At 32.4% G+C, this 26,977-nt stretch overlaps 1 protein-coding gene across 1 annotated transcript in view; it reads right to left on the reverse strand.

Moving 5' to 3' along the window:
* Positions 1–26,977, reverse strand: part of LOC129219191 (voltage-dependent calcium channel subunit alpha-2/delta-3-like) — a 284,460-nt gene that overhangs the window by 111,230 nt on the left and 146,253 nt on the right. The window contains exons 7-14 of the mRNA XM_054853519.1: positions 25,626–25,776; positions 21,335–21,409; positions 21,161–21,250; positions 20,436–20,549; positions 17,447–17,525; positions 12,720–12,769; positions 11,926–12,009; positions 7,064–7,312 (exon numbers count right to left, since the gene is read on the reverse strand). Of these exons, the coding sequence (XP_054709494.1) occupies positions 7,064–7,312; positions 11,926–12,009; positions 12,720–12,769; positions 17,447–17,525; positions 20,436–20,549; positions 21,161–21,250; positions 21,335–21,409; positions 25,626–25,776 (892 nt within the window). The remainder of the gene's footprint in view (positions 1–7,063; positions 7,313–11,925; positions 12,010–12,719; positions 12,770–17,446; positions 17,526–20,435; positions 20,550–21,160; positions 21,251–21,334; positions 21,410–25,625; positions 25,777–26,977) is intronic.

The following is a 26,977-nucleotide window of genomic DNA, read 5'->3' on the forward strand; positions in this document are numbered from 1 at the left end:
CATAAAATACAAATAATATTAAAAAAAGATATTTCTTCCATCAAGCTTTTCTTTATTTATTCATTTCAATCAATTTAAATTTTTACCTTCCAGTAATTGTCTTAGATGAAAGCATTGCTTGTAGGTGGTTAAATATGAGTAAATAATTGCTAATTTTATCAAAAAGAGACACAAATTGAAACTGAAGAACCGCCTTTAATTATAAAGCCGAATCTAATTCACGAACGTCCTTCAGTTTGATACAAATGGTAGTAAAATTACTCGTAAATTTTCATAGCTCTTTGCGTTTCCGTACTGTAAAACATTACATCCGAAACTCAGATAGACTGACGTTACATAATTCTTACGTGCATTGGATGGGTTTGATGTTTTAGGATCTTTTCCTTTCCATTACAGATTAAGTTGAAGTTTAAAATAGTATAATGTGGTTGCCAAATTATTTAAATACAGGGATGCTTGATATGAGATGCATGAAATGGGTTTTGATTAGATTAAAAGCTTCTACGAAGCCTCAATTCGTAGCAGCAACTGTAGTAGCAATTTCAGACATGCGGCCGCTCTATCGCTTCAAGGTAGAATAATGCAGGTACTAATATTACCCAAACATTGTTTTTCCGAGTTGTTTCCTTGTAGAAAGGTTAAAATAAGTAAGACATCAGTTAAAGACTAGAACATTTCACAAAAATTCCAAATTCTTCTTTCACCAACTCTACTTCCTAATATCTAAATCAACTTAACCAATGCTTAACCAAACAGGGGTTCTCGCTAGGAAAAAGGAAGGGGAAAAGTTCGCACATTTTTCCAATAAAAAAAAAAGTCGCATGCAGCTTTGGTGATGCAACTCTGTTGAGAACATTCTCACGCACAATTTATACAGAGTTTATGTTTACCATAGTAACTCAGTCATAAACTTTAAAGAATGGCGCAGAATAGTAATCAATTTTAACGAAAGCAATTCATCGACTAGTGAAGTTCATTTTTAAATTTTTAATAGGAATATTACTAAAACTTTATCGTTAAACTAGGTATGCTATTTGTGTATGCTTTAATGATTGTAATATAAATTAAACTTGCTCTTAAAAGCTTACTCTAAAATTACTCAGACAGTCAAAAAAAAAAGTTGCTTTCCTAGTTAAGTAGATGTTCGACGTATGGGAACATGGGGCAAAGTGAAATAGCGGGGCAAAGTGAAAAGTTGAAATATTTACTCTGCTTTTAGCTCCACCTATCTGGTATTATTTTAACTATATAGTACCATAGGTAGTCTATTCCAGTTAGGAAAAAAATATTGCCAAAGATAAAGCATTTGAAAATACAGGCATTTTAAAAAAAAATGATACTCATATTGTAATATTTGATTGAAAGTCAAAAACTGTTTTTCTTATTATTAAATGATAAAGTTCTTGGTATTTACATTTTTAATATTAATCAAGACCTCCTAATATCCAATGCAGTATTAATTTAGTTAATGTTATGCTCATTTGTATTTTAAATAAATTGTACAATTAGTCAAGTACATACGAGGCAAAGTGGATGGGGCAAAGTGGAATGGTTTGTTTCATTTTCTCCACTCAATCATTTAATTTAAATCACTTACGTTATCTCATTTATTAATTAATTCATTTATTTTCCTTCATTTAGCAATTCACTTATTTATTCATTCATTCACTTATTTTCTTAATCATTCATTCTTTTACGCGCTCATTTATTTTTCTTATTTATTACTTGAATTATTGATTTAATTATTCGTTTAATGTTTCATAATCCTTTCATTTATTCATTCAACCTTTTATTTACAGATTCTTTTGACCAAAAATATATTTTATAATTGAATAGAAAATAGATCATTAGAAAAATATTTTATTTTTCTTTTTGCCCCATGGAAAAAAAGGGGAAATTTTTCCACTTTTTTTTTAAGACTCAAACTTACTACCAAAAATTAAGAATAGGGGAAGCTGTTGTACCCACGGACGGTTGTACCTACGGACGTTGGTCGGGAAATTCCAGGTATCGTCGAGAGAGATCCTAATTGGGGTTCAACATGTGTGTCACAGCCTTTTCCAATACCCCAGAAAGTTTCAACGTCATCAAACGAACATTTAAGATTTTACACATATTTTTGGTTTTAGTAGGATCTAAGTAAAAAAAAAAATGAATTTTGACCTCTTGAATTCAAATTATGGTTTTCGCAATCACGAGTGTGTGTGTATGTAGGCATGTGTGTTTATGTGTGGGGGGGGGGTATGTGTGTTTGTGTGTAGGGGGTATGTGTATGTGTGTGTAGGCATGTGTGTTTGTGTCTGTGTGCAGGTATGAGTGTGTGGGTAGTTGTGTGTTTGAGTGTTGGTGTGTGGTGGGGAATGTGTATGTGTGTGTAGGTAGTTATGTGTATTAGTGTTTGTGTGTGGTGGGGAATGTGTATGTGTGTGTAGGTAGTTATGTGTATTAGTGTTTGTGTGTGGTGGGGAATGTGTATGTGTGTGTAGGCATATGTGTTTGTGTCTGTGTGCAGGCATGAGTGTGTTGAGTGTGTGGGTAGTTGTGTGTAGGTGTGTGTGTATGTGTAGGTGTCTGTATGTATGCGTGTGAGTGTATGTATGTGTTTGAGTGTGTGTATGTGTTTGTGTATGTGTGTAGGTGTATTTGTGTGTGCGCGCGTGTGTGTGAGTGTAGTTGTGTATGTATGCGCGTGTGTGTAGCATATGGATGCAACCTGGAGACGGTTTTCACTATAGGAGCAGCATCGTGAGGAGCCGGTCGACGGTGATGCTGCAGAGGGTGCTGGTGGGAAAATAAAGTGATAGCACATCAAAACAGTCAAACGAAAGCAATAAGCAATCGTGGTTGCTCAAAAAAAAAAAAAAAAAAAAACATGAGCAATTTCCTTTTATTTCGTCCGTCGTGGATTGTATTATTCATTTTTGTTTTAGATATCATGATTCCCTATATTTTGAAGGTTTTGCTTCCGATTTTTAATGTTGCAAAACAGTGGTCCTGTTGATGTGATGGCCTTGCAAAACCGAAATGGCATACTTTTGTACCCAAGGACATACAGCCATGTGTACCCACGGACAGCAATTTTTAGTCTCCTTGGGTCACACCTGAGTCTTCTGACAATGTGAAGTACCTCAAAATGGTGCCTTGTCATCAACGTCCGAAATTTGCTTTCAACAATGATGATGAATTTGAAGTAGGACTTGAAGATACAGTGTTGAAATAACCCCCACCTGTTATAAAATCTACCAGACCGTCAATTCCACCTGTCTTCATTTGAAGTCGACTTTTCTAGATTTTTGTCGGTTTAATCTAAAGTGAGTTGTTTGTAATGGGTTAACTTTGGTTAAAGGTTTCAATTTGCATATAAATTGAAGTTATTATGTTGGTACATAGAGAGCAATACAATCATGAATCTAGTTATTTTTTTGTTTAAAAACATATTAATTTTATTCATAACATCATTAACTCTCTTAAGACTAATAACTTTTTTTAAAGAGTTCACTGATGTTAAAGATTAAGGAAAATTAAAAAAAGTGAAAAAACCTTCGATTAATTTTCAAAGTTTATTTTCTGTTGGATATTTTATATAATTTTATTTTCAATGGATGTTTGAAGCATTTCAATACAAAATGGCTTATGAAAATGTATTGAGCATAATTGTGTTCCTCAGACCTATTTATATATTTTTTTATATGTCCATGGATACAAAGGCACCTCTCCGCGGGGTGAGCGGGTTGTTGTACCCACGGACAAGAAAGATGGTTTTTGAGACTTTTTTTTGAGACTGAAAGCTTTGAGATTTTCACCTGACAAAAATTTCCAAATTAGATGATAAGTTGTAGATTCTGCCAGAATTTTTTTCCTTTCGATTATCCATTCCCAGAGACCAGTAAAAATTGAAAAGTAAGTTTTGTCCGTAGGTGCAGCAGCTTCCCCTACTATTTCAACGCAAGTTTTAGTGTAAAATACAATATTCTTTCCTTATGTACTGTAATTTTCAAAACAAAATTCCAATTCATTCATGTAGAACAAACTTAGTCATCTTAACCATTTCACTTTACCCAACATTCACCTACTTGCAAAATATACATATTAAGTAGTACATTCCTATTTTTTGTTTTTCAAAATTCAAAGTTTCAATTTTTATACGGTAGAAAAAAAAACATTATATCATAAAACAAACCGAAACTTATTCTCGGATCCATCCTCATATATACAATAGCGAATCATCGAGTAACGCTCCTGACGTCACCAACAATGAACTAGCGCCACGGCATGATAATTTGATAATATTTTTTGTTAATGTTTGACATGCAGGGAAAGAATTCACTTTGACAAGGCTGAACTAGATCCGGTAATTTAAGAGTTTTACTGGTAAGACTGCCATTTTAGGCAAATAAAGAAACCAAAAAGGGGTCAACAATTAACGCCATCTGCTAGAATTTAGGGTTAAGCCAATGAAGTTAGTGTTCAAGTTTCAACTATCAAAATATCACCAAACAGGCAATTGCTTCGTTCAAATGTAGAAGCAATTTTCACCCGTCATACTTTGACGGGTGATTCTCTAGTATATTCATTAAAACAAAAGCATGTTTGTGTGTTTGTTCCTTATTACAAATCAAGAATTTACTTCGGATCTTTGCCAAATTTGTTGCAGAGTTTCTTTGATGCACAGGAAGTAACACGCGGATTTTACGTTATCTCTATGAATTTTAACCCAACCTTAGTGGGGACCATAAAATCCGAAAAACGAAATGTTTGCGCCAATTAAAAACTGACTAAGTTTTCGGAAATAATTAAAAAAATTTAGACAAATTTTTATTTTAGGTCATAAAACTTAGCTTGTCTACACTTTGACTTTGACTGTACTTTATTTTTAAAATATCATTCTTATTGCTGATCATGCGTCACTTGATGCAACTTTTATTTTCGAGGTAGCCCTTAAAACACCGAACAGATTGTATGATGGTAAAATTATCAGATCATGCTACTAACACTGCAAAATTTTAATTAAAATAAAATGATTGATGTTGAATCTATGCCACAGACATCAACCAATATGAATACAAAATATCTGAGGCATATTTTTTGACATTTTCAGAAAGTCAACAAACAAGCATGTTGCTGTTGAAGCTTAAGATTTTTCAAAAAAATTTCAGAGTATAAAGTAATGATAATACCAGTAAATTAAATTATGAGTAAAATAATATGTTAGACAAATACACAAAAATTATTAGTACTTCTGCCTGTAAACTTACCCTGTTCGAAGATTCTGAAATACTCTTTGAAAACTGTAAACGTCAAAGGAAACTCGTTACTTCATTGAGATAAAATGAAAGAAAATGGTAGAGGGTTTAAAAAGAGATCGTGAAAAAGGTGCTTTTATAAAGAGAAAAAGTGCTTTTAGATCGAATATATTCGAAGTGCAAGAGAGCATTATTTTAGATGGTGTTGTGCAATTTTCCCGATCATTTCGGAAAGATGAGAATTAGAGAAAAGAGAAAAAAGTCAATAGTGAATAAAATATAAATATATGCGGGAATCAAATTAAACTTTTTCCATATTGTGAAAATAAAGAGAGAGAGAAAGAGTGAGAATTCTGAAATATCGAACTGTAGATGGATCTCTCAATTGCCGAATCAATTAACTCCACTTTTAAAAAAAAATCCTCATTTCTGCTATAATAGTGATTTATCAATGCTTAGCATGTGAATTTATATTAATGTTTCGGTTCAGTACATTTCTGACCATCTGATGGCAAAAAATGTAACGCGAGGGCCAATTTACTCCTATGGATAACACCATCTTCTTCAAAACTTTTCTCTACTTTCTGTTTTATGGAGTTAATCGATTTGGCAAGTGAGACATCCAAATGTTTCTTTTATTGATAGGTTGAAGATGAGCAATAAATGGTGACTTTTTTGGTTTATATTCGAAACAGAATACATAATCGGTATGAAATTTCACGTTACAATACCATAAATGGTTTTTAACGTAAACCAATTTTGTGCGATTGCTTCAAAAACAATTCAGATTTCTTTATAGTTCCGCAGAAGGGCCGAATTTTTCAAAAGTATTTAACGTCGTACTCAATATTTTCATGATATATGCTGTTTCACTTGCAGGAAATCGACCTTTTATAATTCTCTATAAACCTATTATATATTTACTTGCAGGTAAAATATTGGTGATAAAAATCACACCTAAAATATGTCCAGGTATTTGTTTCCATACCATTATTAAACAATTTCAAAAAGTAAAATTCACATGTAGAACATGCGCAAAGGAAAATCAAATACCTTTTAAATAGAAATGAAGGTATAGTAAATTTCATAATAAATGGAAGCATTGAATATGGTAATAATACGTAAATATGTAATCATGCAGTTGCTTAGAAAAAGTCATGAATTGTCAAAGAGAAAATGGTATTAAAAAATATCATGCAAGAAATTTCAAAAGGTGAGTAACATGACAAAGGAGAAAATTCAGCAAGTTAATATTATTCAATTTAAAGGTATTGAAATGAAATTCATTAACCTAGTTATATTAACATAAGTTGTAATTTAAACTTCTTCAAGAAATAAAATATTAATATGTGTTTGACTGCAAGCATTGGCAGATATAATTGTGATTCAAAAATTCATTGGAAAGGGAAAAAAATCATTTTTCCTTTACGAAGAATTATTAACGTTACAAAAGTGAACGCAAAGTTGAGAAAGTTACAGCACTTTATAAAGTCAAAATAGATTCAACGATTTTTTTTTTTTTTTTTTTGCATTCATTTTGAATGCGCCACTGAAAATTGAATTTTGGATCTGTCTAGCGATTTTAGACTACTCATTTTTCATTCACATTATTTAAAATAATACAACTGATACATGTTTTAAATAGAAAAGTAATTTTTATTTCAGGAATTTCATTTTTCTTAAGAGTTATTTTTCTTAAGAGTATGATTAAGAAAAAAAAAAAGAAAAAAAGAAAAATAGAAAATTTAAAACCATGGAATCGTTTAATATATGCTGAATTTTCTCGTAATCTTAAAAAAAGGGGAATAAAAAAATCTTACCTTTCTTCTTCTAGTTACTTCAGGCTCTGTTGCGTATTCCACATTTGGAGCCGTATACCTCTCACTCATAGAAACATTGTCACTATAGCTATTTGAAGAACTACTACTACCACCTCCTGCAGAACTACCCCCTTCTGTTGGCATGAAACATTCAGTTTCTTTTTGTCTTTTTTCTCTGGCTTTAATCAGCATTTTCCGAAAATGTGCTCGTTCTCTTTCTTGCCACAACCAATCAGATAATTTCACATTCTGAAATTGAATTAAAATATGATTTGGATTTTTTTTTGATTGTGTGCTATAACGTTAGATATTTTATTTGTTACTAATTTCGGGTATATAAAATAAATTTCACATCTCCAAATACAAAAGTAACTAGTTTTTCGGCTGACTACCTTGTCTAGTGGTCAGAAAAGTTTGACTGCGCATTGGGACGTTCCGGGCTCGAATCCCAACTCGGGCATGGATATACTTGCTCTCTCCTGTCCTTTGTCCTTTCTTTTTATGAATGTGTTGTTTTTCTGTAAATGGCTGCCCACCCGCTATAAACGGGTCTTTATGGCATATGTGTACTGTGGAAGGCGGATTTCGTACCAAATTACGGAAAAGTGAAGCAGCGGCGCTACAAGTAGCAACGCTACTGTAGTAGCTACATTTTTTTAGTATTTTGTAGTGTAGCGCACTCTTTTTTTTTTAAAAAAAAGTAGAGTAGAGAGTAGTTCGATACAAAAAAAAAAAAGTTTATAGCGATTTCTTGAAACTTTTGTGAGCCTCTGAGAAGTTGAGCTCCGACTCTGACAATGTTTACCTCTGTTTCGGAAAAGAGAGAGGGGTAATTGGCATTAAGTTAAGCTGAGAAACTTTTTTAGCAATTTAAAAAATATATATTCCAACTAAAATCCGAGCCAATAACACGTCTATTTTTTACTAAACTTCCCTAAAACAGATAAACTAACCAGGGCTGCAGTATATACTTTTGAATGAAGTTTCAAAGAAAAAAAAAGAGTTTTCAAACGAATCTGATTGCTGCAAGTCTAACGCAAGTAAAACGTGCACCAATCAGATTCGTAAGACAAGCTAATCTCTGACCAGGGCTGTGGAGTTGGAGTCAGACTGATTTTGGGGTAAAGGAGTCGTTCGAAAATATACCGACTCCGAGCTTCTTTTTTTCCTTTAGTTTTCACTGACTCTCCTTGCATTTTTTTTGAAAACTGACACTCAATTAGTTTGATTACATGTATGATAGCCTGTTATAAGAAAATAACTGTCATTGTGGCAACCAGCTGGCTTGATTGTTTATTGAACTTTCAGCAACATCTACTTACGCCATCCCCAAGTTTGCTTGCTTTTTAACTTTATTTAACTGGATAGCAACTTTCAGCAAAGTTTTGGTGCCTAACATTTTCTAAGTAATCACTTTCAAACAAAATAAATAATATATTTTTTACCTCGATCTCAGTTACACTGTAAAAACTATTCAGAAACGTGTCTGGAAAATAATAGGCAGCTGATGTGTTACTGTCAGAAGTTGGGCACATCTTGCAAAAACCAGGAACGTTTTCCGATAAAAGTCAGTAACCTTTCTGGCATTTTCCTCGAAACTTTCTGAAGAATTGGAAAGTCTCCCCTGTGGCCTGCTACAGCCAGTAATGTCTCAGAAATCTTCCAGAAAAATTAAGTAGGTTTAATGCAACCGTCCTAATTTACCAAGAAAGCTCCAGAAACATTAGAGCAACTATGGCCAAAGCTATGCGAGAACTGCAAGTAAGAACCAAGCATTTTCATTGCCTATAACTTCTGACTCTAAAACTGCAGCTATCCAATGACTTACATCACTCCTACTAGGGGCGTAGTCAATTTAGACGGGCAGCAATCGAACTTGAACCGATACACTTAATAAACAGGAACATTCAATCTTTAAAATGGTGTCTAAAAATATTTTTCACAACAGTGAAAAACCTGCATTCGTGTATTTTGTAGCAATTCAGGAAACTTTTTTGTGAATATACTTGGTTTTACGGGGAAATAGGTGAAAACCTGTGAAATCCCGAAACGTTCCCCGGGAATACCCAGTATCGTTTCGGAATTTGTTTAGTGTATAAAATAGTAAAAGGAATAAATGTATCGCTTGAGCAAGTCGAGAAACTTCTGAGGGTGCTTGGTAAATTTAAACAAGTGTTGACTCGAAAGCGCGAATTCAAAAGATCCGATCATAAAATACAAATGTTTTTTTTTTTTTCAATCTAAAGACAATATCTATAAGCTTGGTTCTCAGTAAAAAGTACAAAATAAAATCAGTATATGATTAATTGGTTACAAAACTGAATAATTGCAGTTAATGTTAAAATCTTCATATTTTAAGATTAAATTCTTATTAATTCTAAAGTTGCCAAAAAAAAAAAATTAAAATTAAAAAAATGAGCCAAGAAATGTAGTTATTCGGAGTAAAAGTCATTCGTACAAAACTGTATACCGCCGCATTTTGTGTAAAATGTGCTTCAGACGTACATGAACCCGACCTCTATCCGCAATATAGTGCAATTATTTCGTTGAAATTTTCGAGGTGAAATTTAAGATTTATTATTCGGGAATTTTTTTTAGAATTAAAGCATTTATATTTTTATAGACTCCGAAACTAAGTTGAGGTGTCATCCACCAGATGGGTGTCACCCAGGAGGGGAGAGGGGGAGACAACTCCCTCTCAAGAAAAGTTTTTTGATTCAGTAAAAAAAGTTTTTTTTTCTCTCAAGTTACAGCATTGAAAGCACAGGATTAGATCAGCATCAATTTGTTAAACATTAAAGGGGAGCAAATTAATCCTCTTCATTTTTTTTTAAAAATGGAAATTTTAAGTAATCTCACTTCTAAAATCACAACTATTGGATAATTTGATTTTCAAATTGAATTTGCAACTTGTATGCATCTTAGGTTTACAATAAAATACTTCACAAAATAATAATATATTTTTAATAATAATATATACTAATATATTTCACAAAAAGGAATTAATATTTCAATATCTGTTTAGGGGTTCTCCCCCTTCCCATGAAGGGGGGGGGGTTGAAAAAAATATACAAATAAAAAAACCGGAGTTGGAGTCGGACGTTTTAAAATCCAGGAGTCGGAGCAGGCCATTTTTCTTCCGACTTCGCAGTCCTGCCTCTGACATATAATTTTTACGCCATACGTTCTATCTGTTGGACGCCATTAGTTTGTTTGGCATCGAAACTTTCCGGTTTCTCCAATATTCGCCTTTAATAAGAGCACGGCTTAGAAAGAAAAGAATAAGCGATAACTGTACAGTAGAAACAGTAAGTATATTCGACACGCCTTTTAGTTCAAGCACATCGAGAATTTGTACATTTCTTTATTTGTCAGAAACCTTCTGATTTTCCTTCTATTTTCAAACTTTAGATAAACGGCTCGCGTATGTGAAATTATGTTTCGTCAACTTCATATTTAGACTGAAAAAGATACGGAGTGGCGATTTGTACATTGACAATCCGATGTTTCGACTGGTACGATGGGAGGAACTTCTGCTTTCAGTGATGCTAAAGGAAAACTTCATTCACGAAACTAATTTTTAGTTCACAAAAAAGAAGATGATACCTAAGCCTTGCGCTTCCGCTCCGAAAATTTTCGTGTTGCGAGTGAGGAATTTTCGGCATCTGCAAAATTTGTAACTCGAGAAAAACTCGCTATACAGTCATTTCGCGCCAGTCGAATCGCTTTGTAGCCAATTGTTGTTTAAAATTGCACATTGAAGTAAAGTAAAATTTTTTAGTTATGTGTCATGTTTCTCGGATAATCTTCATATCGTCGCCTCAGAGCTACAGTAAGACATCTAATCCCAGTAATAACACTAAGATTGTTGCTCTGAGGCGACGATATATATAATAACTAATGATATACGCTCCTGACGTCATCAGTAATGAAACTTGCGTCACGGCATGATAATTTGATAATATGTTTTGGTAATGTTTGTCATGCAGGGAAAGGCTTTATTGTGACATCCGGTAACTTAACTGTTTTACTGGTAAGACTGTGCCATTTCAGTGGAATGAAGAAACGAAAAAGTGGTCAACAATAAACGCTTTCTATTGGAGTTAAGGGTTAATCCACTGGAGTTTGGGTTAAAATTTCAACTATCAAAATATCACCAAACAGGCAATTGCTTCGTACAAATGTAGAAGCAAATTTCACCCGTCATAACTTGACGGGTGATTTTCTAGTTATTAATATTTGATTTTAAAAAGTAGTACCGTTTGGGATATTTTTCCTATTTCATTATTATTTCTTTTTTTACTGATTGAGTGTTGATATATTAACATAATAAAAACCCATTATTAAATGTTGTAAGTTTTTGAGTTTATTTGGTAAAATTGAAAAGTGTTTTTATTTCATTATATTACTTTTACCTCTTTCCTGTCATCATATGAGGCACTGAAAAGCAAAGGAATGTTATTGAACAATTAAAAATTTGGAATTAATCAATACAAATGGTAGGAGAACCTCTTATCTTTTTTGTGGAAAGAGAACGAGCTAGTGGCTCCGGTAGGTGCTGCTATACAGCATGATTTAGAAGAACTTTTCAATGAAAGCCTACCTAGGGTCTCCATTTTGAACGTGTTTTACTCAAATCTTTAAAATGTCCACATACATCCTTTTACTTCTCACTCTATCAGATGCAATGTGTAATAACAAAAAAGCGTTTTTAAAAAGCAGCAAAATTATTTTCTATTCTGTGATTGTTCGTCTGTTATCCTGGAATTGCTCATTACTAAACTAATTATTTTCGACTAATTTCTAATTAAAATTTAAGTTTCAACATGGGTTGGTATTTATAAAATAAAAGTTTTACTTACAGATATGTCTGCGTATACTGAGGACCATATGATTGGATGTTCTCCAGATAGAACGACCGGCCTGCTCATTACAGGAATGTATTTCTGGAAACACAAGTTTTTCATAAGCATTTAAGTATTTCACACATAGCTAAAAACAACTAACTACATTTTTCAACTAAGTTGCAAGAAATTGAGGTCAGATGTTAAAGAATGGAAATAAAAAAGGTTTTTTTTTCCCCAGCGGATGTGGTTTCTTGATTTTAAGTTAATATATATACATACATTGTTTCGTATTGTGCTATTATTATTGATGAATGATGAAGCACAACATGAAATAAACAACGAAAACCAGAGGGTGTGGATATTTTACGAAAAACTAAATAAGGTCAAAAATTCGTTCACCGAGGCGTATTTTATTAAGCTATCATAGTTTTAATTCTGAAAAGTGAGAAGTATTAGTTGTTGGATTTTAAAATGATAACTCTTTTAGCCATTTTTACAAACTAAGCAGTCAAAAAAACAGAAATTTAAGCGTAAAATTTCAGTAAGTTTTAAGGAAAAAGGTTTGAATACAATATCCGTTATCTCTACTATATAAATTGTACTTAAATATTTTTAAAAAGGGAAAAAAGAAAAGAAACAAAGTCTGCGTAGTCGGAAAGCATAAGCGTCCAAGTACTTAAAATGCGTTATTATTTACGTTATAATTTTATGAAAAAAGGTAGGAACGGTGAAAACTAGGATTTAATACTAAAAGGCTGAGAAATGCTGAATCAAAATGTTTTTTTAAAAGTTTGTTGAAAAATGCATACCTGGACTTGCTCCCTTACTTCGGCTAGAGTTGTCACGTGAGTGTAGTATCCTGAAAAATTTCCAAAATATTATATGTTTGTCTCTATGAAGAAAGAAAAGCTATAACATAGGTTGTATGTTACAGCATAACTAAATATTCCATTGCTTTTAAGAATGATTTAAATTGCTTGTTAAACACACTTGGAATACTTATCAGAATGGTTGTTAAATTGACAACTAATAAATCGAATCATCAAATAGGAAGCTAATATTTTCACAAAAATGATAATTACATTATTCTTCTTTAATACAGATATCATACCGTTCTTTTTGTCTGGGAAATGTATTGTGTAGATAATAATATATTTGAAAAACTGTGTAATGTTCAAAAATAAAAAAAACGGCATAGAAGTTACTGGCACGGTTCAAGTTATCTAAAGCGGAGTAGATATACTAATGGCAAGCTCCAAAGATATAACAAATGAATTTTGAATCGTAGATTTCATGTTATCTTTCTTGACCGCTCAAAGAGCTGATTCAAGTTAAGATAATACGTTAGATTTATTGAAAATGCGTGTCTTTATGAAGAGAAATTATATGGTATGAAAAAATGTAGATTTTAATAAATTTAACAGTATTTATTGTACAATATAATTTCCATCGTTGTTTGAAGTTGTTTGAAGTCGTTGTTTGAAATCAAAATCTTGCGAGTGTGTGATTTCAATTTATAAGTCTCATTTTTGACGAACTTCTCTTTGGAGAAGAAAAATTTATGTAGTGCTGTTTTGACATCATTTTTGAATTTTGTCTCCCCCGAACTGTTATAGACAGAGCAGTTTATTCTGACAGCTAGAGACAGAAAAGAAATTCCCTGCTTTTCAGCCTCACGTCTAAATTGTGGAAGTGGAGATGACTGATGGCACCATCTCTCGGGGATAGTTTTACTAGTTATCGTTATTTTATAATAAGGGCATCATGATCACAACTGGCACGTACATCTTTAAAAAATGAGATACTGCATTGGTATTGACGTGGGCGTATGCCGATAAGCAAAGTGTCTTCACATGTGAGATGAAAAAATGGCACGATAGTTTTCCAAAAAAAAGTAACGGGATTAGATGCCCGGAGCAAAAATGTTTTAAAACAACACTGACAAAAACTTTATATTTCCTGAAAGTTATTGATAGGAGAGAGACGATCCATTTGGCAAACATCCCTATCTCCTAAATCAATTTTGAAATTTTTATTTCAAGAACTTTTAGTTCTTTGATTTATTTTTTAACGTACTTGCAACGTACTTTTAAGAAAATATATTCACAAGCGTAAGCAATGTAAATCAAAATGAAACATTTCATGCATTTAAATGCTTCCCGGAAAACATGAAAAAGTGTTTTTACAATAACGTAAATTTATGTATTTACAATTTCCTTTGAATTCGGTAAAACGTACCTTTTCAAATTTCACAACTGCAAAGAAACGTATTGCATTAATCTGTAAGTTAACACCCCATGCTGAGACTAAGGCAGAATTACAAGCATATACTGAGAGCCCAGTTACTTGTCATCAACTGTAATAACCATAATACTTGCAATTAGCTACAATAATCACGAAGCTATCCCCACTAGCAAAATATTTTTTTGCATTCTGTCACATATGCTATGGGATACAGAAACAGCCTGCAAGATAAACCGACGATTGATAGATCGCCACATCTAAATTACCGCCTAGAAATGCATAGAAGTAAGATGATTAACTCAAAAATTACACCTGTGGATTTATAACAGAAATTACGGTACAAGTCCCCGTTAAATGAAGTTTAAGATTTTACTCTCTTTAAAAATTTTAGTTTTTTGAGCAATCACATTGCTTATTGTTCTCATTTGACTGTTTTGAATTCCTATGATTTTATTTTTCCCCCGCCTCTCTCTGCAGCACCACCGTCGACCGGCCTCTCCCGATGCTGCTTCTCTAGCGCGCACCTTCTCCAGGTTTGCGACCATATCCTACACACACGCATACATACACAGACATATACACACAAGCGTACATACATACACACTCATGCCTGCACACAGACACAAACACACACGCCTACATACAAACACACACTAGTGATTGCGAAAAATCTAATTTGAATTCCAGATGTCAAAATTCAAATTAATTTTTAATGTCTTATATATAAAGAATTTGCTGCCTGTCACAAGAATCTGCGACGTGCGTAGCAGCATAGTGCTCTTTCTGTTACCTGACTTGGCACCAACTGTAATGGCCACGATTATCATTAAAAGCTTTAATAATCTTTCTTAATATCATTTATGATGCATTCATCATCTGGTAACCATCAATGCTACAATAATTTATATTTCAAAAATAGTATACGCAAAATTTTAATCGTTTATTAACAAGTAAGATTATAACAATTGCAATACTGTGTTCGTAAATACCATCTCCATAAAAAAGAGAGAGTTAACCAAAAGTTTGGTGTGCACTTTTAATCCTTTTGCTTGCATGTGCATCTATTTTTCTCCTGACTACAGCACTACATTCAGCAGTGTATATGATCGTAAAAAGAGTAGAAATAAAATATTCATTTGGCTCCAAATTACTGTGAAGTATCGATCCAGAAACTCTTTATTTCAAAAAGTTATTAAATGCTTCCCCATTTAAAGGAAATTTCATTGTCCTCTGATTTCAAGAAAAATGACAGTTCCAACCGTATTTTATTCAGTAATATTCTTGAGTGATAGCATTTTGATTACAGTTTAACTATCACAGGTTGTAAAATCAAACTAAAATCTGTCTTATGTCTGGAAATCAGCCAATATATTCTTTTTAACTCATGTTTAATATCAAGTGAACTATATTTAAGCGCGTATTTATGGTATTTTAATTTCTAATCCATCAAGTTTGAGTTGAAAATGCATTTTGCAGCCATATCTGGGCATATTAAATAAAAGTTTTAACAGATTGCATTGTACATAACATATTTTTGTGCAGAGCTAAAGTTTTATTTTAAAATTCCTTATGCTAAATGTGTTTTACTTTCGTCATTTCATTTCTGAATACGAGAGAGAAACGAAGTAAAATATTTTAATAAATATCAAGACTTGGGTATCTATCAACGAAAAAACCCGAAGCGTCATCTCTTCTTTTCATATTTTTATTTAACAATAATCAAAAAAATGTTGCGGAACTATGGTGCAATAACATTAATATTGGTACCCTGGATTGGGTGCACTTTCTCTTATTTGGATCACCCCTCCCCTCAAACATGAAGCATAACCCCTAAAAATTCACTCAATTTTAAGAAAATAATGATTATTAAAACGATGATATGAACATTTAAAAATGAAATTGCGCTGGTTGGTCAACATTATATTTTCCGATAGATAATAAGGCGACAAATTATTTTTGAAGCAAAATTATTCATCACAATTAATGTGTAGATATTTCGCTTTTTACGTTATTAAAAGAACTTTAAACTTAGAAAAGATAGATTAGGGCAGACCGGGACACGTTTACGCAGTGCCCTTTTTTCAAAACGAATTATAAATAGAGAGCCAAAAGTCATAACAGATTAATGCTACTTCCTAGTAAATATTCTCACAAGTTTTTGAGCATTATTCAAGCTTCGGTCCAGCATACAGAAAGAATAATCTGTTTTCTATACCAAGTTGAGTAAATTTTGTGTTGAACGTTTTGAAGCTTATTGTGAATAAATAATACTTAATTAAGAAAAAACAAATATATAAAAATTAGCTGATTTTTATCCTTTTTTAAAAACTGTATTTGTATGAACTTAAATGTTATTAAATTTTTTTGCAAGTTAAAAATAAATCCAAACCCTTTACGATCGTTCTTACAGTGTCTTACTTAAACGTGCTCTTTACACTTTTTTTGCTCCAAACTGTCTGAAACATTTTTAGTATTTTCCAGCTATTTAGATTTGAAAATCACCATTTAATTTTTAATTAAGTTACACATTCGTATCTTATAGCTTACAATCATACAGTACTGTCTTCATACCCCTTCAGCCATACCCTATTCAGTCTGTAATAAATTTGCTTTATTTTAGCGATGGTAAGACATTATATTAAAAACACTAACAGAACGACGTTAGGTGTCAAAATAAATATACGTAAACGTGCCCTGTGTTCGGGGCAAGTTGACGCCACTGACTTGTACTCAAAAAAAAAAAAAAAAAAAAAATTAATGGTTAAAAACACAAGCAGAGCAAAAACTGAATGTACCAATTTTGACTCCATTAACTGCTTTATAAAACCACAATGTCTAAAACTTTCTAAGTTAAAGCATAAAAATTAGAAAAAATAATTGAAAAAAAATCCGCGTAAACGAGTCCCGGTCTACACTACCTATTCCACTTGAATTGACGCAGTGGGGCAGATGTAAGTGACTGAAGTACATTTTTGTGTAATAAGGGTGTTAAGTTCGAATCATAGGGAAAGCATTCATGCATTCATTTTTTTTAAAGATAAATATTTAAGCTGTATAGTGGCATTTGTTAATGTTATCAACATTTCATTGACGGACAATAGATGAGTGTTTTTCCTATCCGTAGCACTAATTTTTCATTCCTTTTACTTACACCTTCTTGTTTCAAGGTGCCTCAATCAACCATGCACAATATAATCCATCACACTTTTACTATAACAAAATATAAAATTATATGTAAGGGAATAAAAGCAATTGAGGAGCATATGGCTCAGACAGGAGGAAAGAAAATTACCTCTATTATAACAAGCCATCCACTGTACTTCATCCATATCGGTGACCTCTCTGCCAATTAAATAAGTAAATACTCGTACCTAGGTGTTAACAAATATATTGATTTTATTAAGCATTATTATTCATCATCATAGAGGTTATCGTATGCCAAATTTTAGATTTTTTTTTCCTTTCTTATTAATGTCAACTTTTTAAATTCTTAATAGAGTAGGGAAACATAGGGCATAGTGAAATAGCCGGGCAAAGTTAAATGGTGAAATATTTACTCTGTTTTTAGCTCCACCTATATGGTATTTTAAGTATGTAGTAACATATGCGTTCTATTCCAGTCGGTTATTAAAGTATTAAAGTATATGATAAATACAGGCAATTTTCAAAAATTGATACTCATATTGTAATTATTTTTACTCTAAAATGATAAAGAACTTGTACCTTTTATTTACTCATTCTTTTGATCAAAAATATATTTTATAACCGAATAGAAAATATTTCATTAGAAAAATATTTTATTTTTCACTTTGCCCCATGTAAATAAAATTGAAAATATTCCACATTTTTTCCAAGGCTCAAATTTAGTGTCAAAATTAAAAAATATTGTTTCAAGGCAAGTTTTATAAAAAACAAAATACAATGTTCCTTCTTTATGTACTGTAATTTTTAAAACAAATTTCCAATTTGTTCATTCTGAAAAAACTTAGTCATCTTAACCATTTCAATTTGCCCCACATTCCCCTACATAACGGTACACGTAAAAAAATAAAAATAGCTTTACATTATTATTTGATGTATTATGCATAAAGAAGTGTTTTCGTGCGCTTTTTTTTTCATTGCATCTCCTATCGCTGTTCAATATTTTTACAGGCATTTTCATTTTATTTTTATGGAGGTAAAAGGTTAGTTTAAATTATAAAATTAAAAAAAAAACACTTTCGTAAACTATCTGGATACAATCTCGGCGGTCCTGTCAATTACTATAATAGTAATGCAAAAGTAGCACAACAGCATGAAAATAAAATGTAATTTTAAATGCAGGAATGCAGGATAAAATATTGCCAATGAGTGACGTGGGATACGTACGATCCTGCAGCTGGAGGGACTAATTAGTTTTCTTTCCTATAATACATTCAATTAAGGTGGTACATCAGGGATTTTAAATATTGTAGTGCACATAACACTTTGTTTTGTAGATGTAGTTTATCAATAAGAAAACATTAGTTGAATAACTGATTTTGGTTTTAAGTTATAAAATATAATAAGAAACAATGCCAGGAAATAAAAACATAAGTAATTTATTCAGTTAACACTTTGTTTAAACAACTAAAACATTTAATTTTTGTAATTTTCTGGACGATTTTTCCTTACAGTCCCCACTTACCAGCCCTAATTATTAAGAAAATACTATCAACCTTCGGCACCTGGCACGACCTTACGCTTTCGGTGGTTTGTGCAAACCGCCTGCGTCAGTTCGGTGTACGTGTGCAACGCCTTCGGAGTGTACTTCGAAAGTTTTGCTCCCTCTTGCCGCCTGCGAGACAGCATCGGCCTCGCCGCATACGGCGGCTCGCCCAACCTTCCTGATATGAGTTTGTGAACAACTCTATTTCTTGGAAGTATCGAAGGGATGCCTTCACGGCTTCACCACGTATTTGTCCCTTGAGACAGTTTACGCTAGCGAAAGAATTTAAGCGTAATTCAAACATCGTCCGCACATCACGTTCGCCACGTAAAGCGAACAGACGTACGTTTTCCGAAGAGGGAGAAGCATTCATATGTTGCGAACGCACAAAAAGCACATGGCAATACTCTCACACAATATATATATATATATAGAGAGAGAGGGAGCTTAACTCATGGAGACAAATGAAATGCGACTCCCAACTTTATGGACGTCAGAGCCGTCAGATATCTAGCTTCTCGTCACGTCGACGGGTTCCATACAATACGGCTTACTGTCAAGGCAACGCCGACCAAAAACTGGGTTTAGGGAGAAAAAAAGCGGAGCTCACGTGCCGTACAGACGACGTCTGAATGTTGCTTTCAACTTACATTTTTGGGACGTAAAATGCAAAGGGAAAGATGACAAAAAAAAATGCGCTTAAAGTATTTGAAACACCGACTTTCCTCACACAAAAAAAGAGAAAAAAATATTCCCCATGAGACTTTTCTGTCTACGAAACATTTTCTCTTTGTCCACTTGCCGGGCAGATTCTAAATTTTTGAAATGAAGATGAAGAAGGGCGGTAGAAAAAAGAAAGTTTTTAAGTATTATCTCGACTAATTAAAGCCAATGTAATTGTGCGACCAAAACCAAACACATAGGCTTAAAAATTTCCACACTATCGATACTTGGTTTGATGGTCAGTTCCCTGTCATTCATCAAGAGTAACGATGACATAGTTACATACATAGATAGACGGATAGATGGATACCTCATTTTTGAATATAAGATAAGACGTTTCAATTTTCTCAATAATGCTATTTTTAATACTCTTAAATTATACTACTTGTTATTTAAGCATTCAAATTCATACAAATTTTGAAGGGAAAAAAATGAGTAACGTATTGCAATTAACTTTAGTCATCTGTAATCCAACTAATAAATTACTCTTACAAATTTTAGAAATTGTTCCTGAGTAGGGACTAGTTAGCCAGAATATGCAAATGGTGAAGTTACAGTACTGTTTAGCTGTTCATTAGGATTCAATCCTGGTATAGCTAGAGAAACTCTTCGTTTCTGCTTTTCTTTGTCCAGTTCAGTTATACTAGGTTTTCAATTATTCACCTCGGACAACCATGTAAGGTTTACATTGGTTAAACCACGTGCTACCGCACGCGTATGACTATGGTAACATTTAAAATAGATATAACTGAAGTTTTATAATTGGAAACGCATCTGCTAAACCTAGTATTAAAAACATAAAATAGGTAACATGTAATTTCATGTTTGTGCGTTGAATTATCGACTATTTTTATAGTTTAAAAGTACTCACTGGGATATTTGGCCAGTTATACTGCTGAAAAATTTTTTCATATGTATATGGTGCCCCGTCAGTAATTAACATAATTGCTTGATTGCATTGACTTCCTTCTTTGCTTTTGGCAACCTGCAATAAAATACACAATTCTTATTATTCTACTCCGTGGAAATTTGAATTTTTTTCAGAGTACTAAATCAGGAATCATTAAGTAACCCCAGAAAAAGTTTGGAATATTTGAAACAGAAAGAAAGTTAAATGGAGAGTGGACCAAATAGTTAATTTAATCCATACAAAATTATTGTCAACGAAAATAAATAGCACTGTGAGGGGAAGGCAAGTGTACATCAAGTAAAAGCGGCCTAATATACAGGGTGTCTAAGTAAGATTTTTATTATTCTAAACAAAAATAACAAAGTTACTAACAAGGAATATGAATTGCCGTTAACTGCAAATGAAAAAAAAACTCAAGAACATTTTCTGGTACTAAATTGCTTAAAGTAGAGGGCGCTAGTTGCTAGCTGATTGAACCAGTTAAAAAAAAAATAAAATGGGGACTGCGGCCAGGAGAATTATGGGTGTTTATTATGGTTAGCCAAAACGAACCAAGATAAACTTACAAAGTAATTTCCTCCGGATCTTTAAAAATTTAATTTAGTACATATTTTATTAGTTTTCTTGAAATTTTACAAAAGAAGAATAAATAAATAAATAAAATACATAATTCATAAATAACTTACTTTTTGAAGAAGCTCAAATGCTGTAATTAATCCTAAAGTGAAGTTGGCTATATTAACAGTATTTAAATCTTTCAAAAGTTCTCGAAATTCCTTTGAAAATAGAAACAATATGTTACATATATGAACATTTGCCTCTTAAAATTCAGAAAAAAAAGGAAATTCAAAATTACTTACCCTGAGGTTTCCTTCTGTTGCTTGAACAAGCGTATTTTCAAAACAAGGAACAACAGACTTCACATTTTCAGAAAACTGAAGTCAATAACAAAAACGTCAAGTTTTAAAATTAATAATCGAATGAAATAATTTTGTTTCTTATAAAATATTAGCTATAAGCTAAAGAGTAAATAAATAAAAAAGATTGTTGTGGCATTGAAGATATAGCCAACATGTAAGACACAAAAGCTTTCAACTCCAGACTGCAGAATCAGGGGATGAGTTATTTATTTCTTCCCTTCTAGTTTTTGCAGGAGTGAATATTTCGCTGAAGTAGGGGAATATGGTGTAAAGTAACATAGCGGATAAAGTGAAATGGTGGAATATTTAATCTGCTGTTAGCACCACATATTCGGTAATATTTTAAATGTATAGTAGCACATGTATTATATTTCGGTCAGTAAAAAAAATACCACCAAAGATTAAAGCATATGATATTACAGGCAATTTTCAAAAATTAATACTGTGATATTTTGTTGTAAGCCGAAAATTATTTTTTTTATTATTAAATGATAAAATTCTTGTTATTATCATTTTAAATATTAATTGAGACCTTCTAATATTCGATGAATTATTTCCTTAGTTAATAGTAAGATTATTTGTATTTTAAAGATTTTGTTCAAGTAGTCAAGTACACGCAAGGCAATGTGAAATAGTTAATTCTGTTTACCGACTCAATCATTTACTAAACCACTTATTTATTTATTTATTTATTTAAATTTCTTCATTTAACAATGCATTTTTTTTCATTCATTCACTTGTTTCCTATCCATTTCCTTTTTTACTCACTCATTTACTTTTCTTCATATGCTAATTAATTAATTTAAATTTTCGTTTACTGTTTCAGTATCTTTCTATTTACTCATTAAACCGTTTATTTCCTAATTCATTTAAAAAAATATATTTTTTAATCCAACAGAAAATATTTCATTACAGAAATATTTCATCACAGAAATATTTCATTTTTCACTTTGCCCTCAAGAAAAAAAAAAGATGAAAATTTAAAAATAGAGTGTTCTTTCTTTATGTACTGTAATGTTCAAAACAAATTTCCAATCTGTTCATTTTGTAGAAGCTCAGTCATATTAAGTTTTTTCACTTTGCCCCGCATACCCCTACTTAAAATTGTTTCTGTATACGAGTATTTGATTAATATTTTACAGTATGTAATTGCATTGTTTTCTAAGTTTTAACTTTTATTTTCATACTTATGAAAACAAGACAATAAGCTAGATATGACTGGAAGGAGAAGCTCTGACTGAGGTAAAATAGCGTTTTGGTAAGCGTTGATCTCTTTGACGCAAAAATAATTTTCATTCCACCAAGGACGAATCAATGAAAATGATGATTTGTTTTCACAGATTTAAAACATCATTTTGGAAACCTATACTCATGTACCTTGATTGTGTTAAAAGAGGTTTATCCTCACGTAATAGAGTATGTAAATACTTGATTGCATCGAGGAGCACCGCCTAGTCGTAGATAAGGCAGATAAGGCTAGACAAGAGAGCCGCTAGCGTAATATCTGTAGAAATTACAGGATGACCTGCTGATGGGAGTGATTTTTATTGGGTTATTGAGAGAGTTTATCCGATATCCACCTGTTGTCCGCTTTTTGACCAACAACAAAATGGTCTCCTGCCATTTCGAACTAATGCAAGTCGTCTACCAACACTCCATTTATACTCAATCAAGCTCATGAATTCCGTTAACCAGGTCAATCCTAAACCATATCTTTCCATTAACGATCACTACTTCAAACAGTAACCATACCCGCCAGAAAAAATTTATTCACCATATAATTTGGCAGGAAGGAGCTGTAGCAAGTTTTTCCTTTTCGGCAAATGAAAAATGGAAACACGCGTTCGTTCATGTCGTTTTCTGCGTTCCTTCATGGCTATGTAAGACCTACTAACAGGCTGCTCCAAGAAATGGAGAGGATTAAACACTGAGGACCAACTCCAAATAGATATCTTCAATTTACTACAAGCAAGTGAAGTGCTCTTAACACATATATCATCTACTAGTGTCACCACTTCTTCAGTTAACCCACACGCAAGCACTCACACATACATATATATAGATATTAGGGCTAATTTGGTGTGACGGAACGTCATTCCATTACTTCTTTTCCTAAAATAATAAAGTAATACTAGTATTTCCCTTTAATAACTTGTTTAGATAGACTTGGGATTTAATTGGCGTTACGGATCCGGCAAGGCCGTATCCAGAGAGGGGGGGGGGGCTGACGGGCCCGGGCTCCCCCGAAACCCAAAATGTTTTGTACCGTAAAAGAGAAGAAGGTTTTTTTTTTCTTTTTTTAAAATTCCTATTGTCAGAAAAGGAAAGTAACAATTTTTTTTTTAATTCTTAATTTTGATACTATTCAAAATTTATAATATTTTGAAGAAATACATAAAAAGCAGTTCTAGTTCTCATTAGCTGCAAGGTACACTTGAAATTTAGACCTTTAATTTGGACTTCCTGCTCTCTTTCCCAATTCTATTCAGGGCAGTCCAGGGTCAAGGCAGGCCCTTTGTCAGTTCAGTAGACTTTTCAAGTCTACCAAACTGACTTCTGTACACTTCCTCCTCCAGAGGCGTGCACAGAAATTTTGGGGCTGTCACAAATGCTTCTTTTTTGGGCCCCCTCCATATTGTTTACCCATATTTTCAACCCTAGGTTTAAAAATATTGGGCCTCATTTAAGCTCGGGCCCGGGCCAACAGGTGTCCACGACCCTGCCCTCCTCCCCCTAAAACTCTTATAAAACTTACACTGTACTGATTTCGAGCCAAAACTCCCCAAACACTGGGACCTTAGTTTCTGATTAGGCGAGTATCTTGTTACCAAGATGTGCCAAATTCAGCTCCTTGATACACCCTGAGTAAAAAATGCAAAAATCACGATTTTCGCGGTTTTGTAGCATAATTTTCAAGATCATTTTTGTGACTGATATGTTTCTTGTCTTGCATTTATTTAATGCCGAATTCAGTATCATGGAAGTTCTTTTGTTATTGCTTGTTTTTTTTCTTACTTCTACTGCATACTGTTAATACCTTAAGTATGAGGAAAAAAATAACACTTACTCTACTCTCTTTCATTTTCTGCACTACTTGTGATTGAAAAAAAGTCGTTTCGATAAATATTTCGTCGCATTTCTTTTTAAATTAAAGCGGGTGTGTGTTACAAAGTTATAATCATTTTGTAAGACTGTGCAATCAACTTCTGAAAAGTGTAAATAAAGAGCTTCAAACAATTTTTAACTGCTCGAGAGTCTTTGAAAATTATTTAAGTTTTTAAAACTCCTTGAAAAGTTCTTCAATTTTGTATCTTATCAAGAAAATCAAGTATGAATTGTCCAAATGGCCAGAATATTATTCTTCCGTTCTTATTTTCTGAATGTCTACACCATTTCTTTTAAACTGTTTTGTACAATTTTCATACTGTAGGGCATTTAATGGAAAAAAAATGGGGGTAGGGGGATTGATCAAAAACAAACTTCACTAAAAGCCGATATGAGCAGATGGCGGGGTGCTTCTCTTTTCTCCTTTCTTGTTTTTCCTCTCTGTCCATTAAAGTTCCATGATTTGTCGAGCAAGCAATTTTTATTTCGTTTGATCTTGACTTGCAAAAGAATGTATAACTTTTAAAAGACTTCGTTTGCCTATTTTTTTTCACATTTTTGTAGTCTCAATTACCTAATATAAGACCTCAAAATACAGATTTTTTTTTCAAAAATTTCTCGGGGGAAAAACCCCCGGACCCCCTGAAATTATGGATGTTCTACATCCGACTTAAAGGGACACTCTCCTGTTATCCTTACCAATACAAGGTGAATAAGAAAAATAATAAGAAATTAAAATAACAACAGTCCAAACAGTGGAATCATTAAAAATGGAGACAAAAAGTCTTCTATGTTAACATTTTTATGCGTTTCGTGTGTCTATATATACTATGTGTGTGTGTGTGTGTGTTAGGGCAATGTGCTAATCCGACCCCCCCCCCCGAAAAAAATTTCTGGATACGGCCTTGGGATCCGGAAAACTAAGAAATTAACCCAATATAAATAAATAAATCTATATCTTATCTCTCTCTCTATCTATCTATCTATATCTATATCTATATATATATATATATATATATATATATATATATATATATAGACGGGGGAGATTCTATTAAAACAAAAATTACATATGAAAATCTAGAAAATCTAGAAATTAGTTCGTGAACGTTTGACTGGCACTTACCCTAAGAATATTTACGAAATCGTTATCACTAAGTGTCTCTAAAATATTTAGGACTACATTTCTGGCAATTTCCTTTCTAAGCCCCGTCATGGATCCACTACCGTCTAAAAGTATCACTATGTCTTTGGCAGAAGCAGCACCTTGAATATACCTAAAATAAAATATATGAATAAATAAAATGCAGATATATGTAATACCTATTATAATAACATAAATGATAAAATAAATATCAAAGATAAATATAATTTTAAAGTAAAGTAAATAAAATAAATAGTCAAAGTCAATCAGAATGAAAAGTCAAAGATATATTTTAATACTTAAATATAAGTATTAAAAAATATTGGAAGCACAAACTCTGATAGCACGAGATAGAGTTTTCATTCTGCGTTTAATGAGCTTTATATACTAAAATCGTTAAAAATATTTTTTTTTTCAAAAACTAATATCCTGCTCCAACTTCAATGCACATGACTCAAATGGTCATTAAAATTATGTGCCTAAAAATACTTATTCTCCACTCAATCCATATCCTCCGCAAACGTCATCTTCTAAGACGAACTTAATCTTCAGCCACAACATTTGCACTGCTTAAACTCTTTAATAATGTACGTATTTTATTTCATTTTGTACTTTATTTAAGCAAATTATGCTTTTTATGTTTTTTTAAACTAATGCGTTTTAAAAATGTGACAAATAAATATGATAAGTGGTATTTTAAACTCATTACTGTGAAGAACAAATAGTCTCTAACTTGGACTGAAAACGAATTGAAGTTTTTTCTGCAGTAACAAAAGTAAAAATATGCAGCCAAGCTAAACTAAAAATAAAATTATAACTATGATTAAAAATAATTAAAATACTTTCGAAATTAACTCATTATTTCATGATTAAAAGCAGAAACGTGGCTAACCGAGGAGCCGACTTTTTTCGATGTAATAAGCTCAGCCATTAGTCTCAAATTTGAAGTTAAAAGCGTTTAAAAGTAGTTTGCGTCATTTCTCCCCTTTTTTTCCCAGCATATTAAAAGAGTAGAAAGAAAAGGTTTCTTATTAAGCTGAAAGAGAAACTTTCAACAAAAGTAGAGCTCTTCCACTTTTTTCTGAAGAGAGGAACTTAACGAAAAATGAAATTAATAGTATGGATTTTTTTCTCCTTTCAAGATCTGAGGTTGATATTACCAGAAGCTTCCAGAAAATACGGTGAAACAATTTAGTTTTTAATAACACAATGTATAGAATTACACAAATAAGGTAATTCCTTGTGTTACATAATGTGTTATTAAATTTGTATGTACAGTGATTACCGTCCACTAAATCTGCTGCAAACTGCGTAAGTAATACAAGAACGGACAT

The sequence above is a fragment of the Uloborus diversus genome, chromosome 3 (genome assembly GCF_026930045.1).
Source record: "Uloborus diversus isolate 005 chromosome 3, Udiv.v.3.1, whole genome shotgun sequence".
NCBI lineage: Eukaryota > Metazoa > Arthropoda > Arachnida > Araneae > Uloboridae > Uloborus > Uloborus diversus.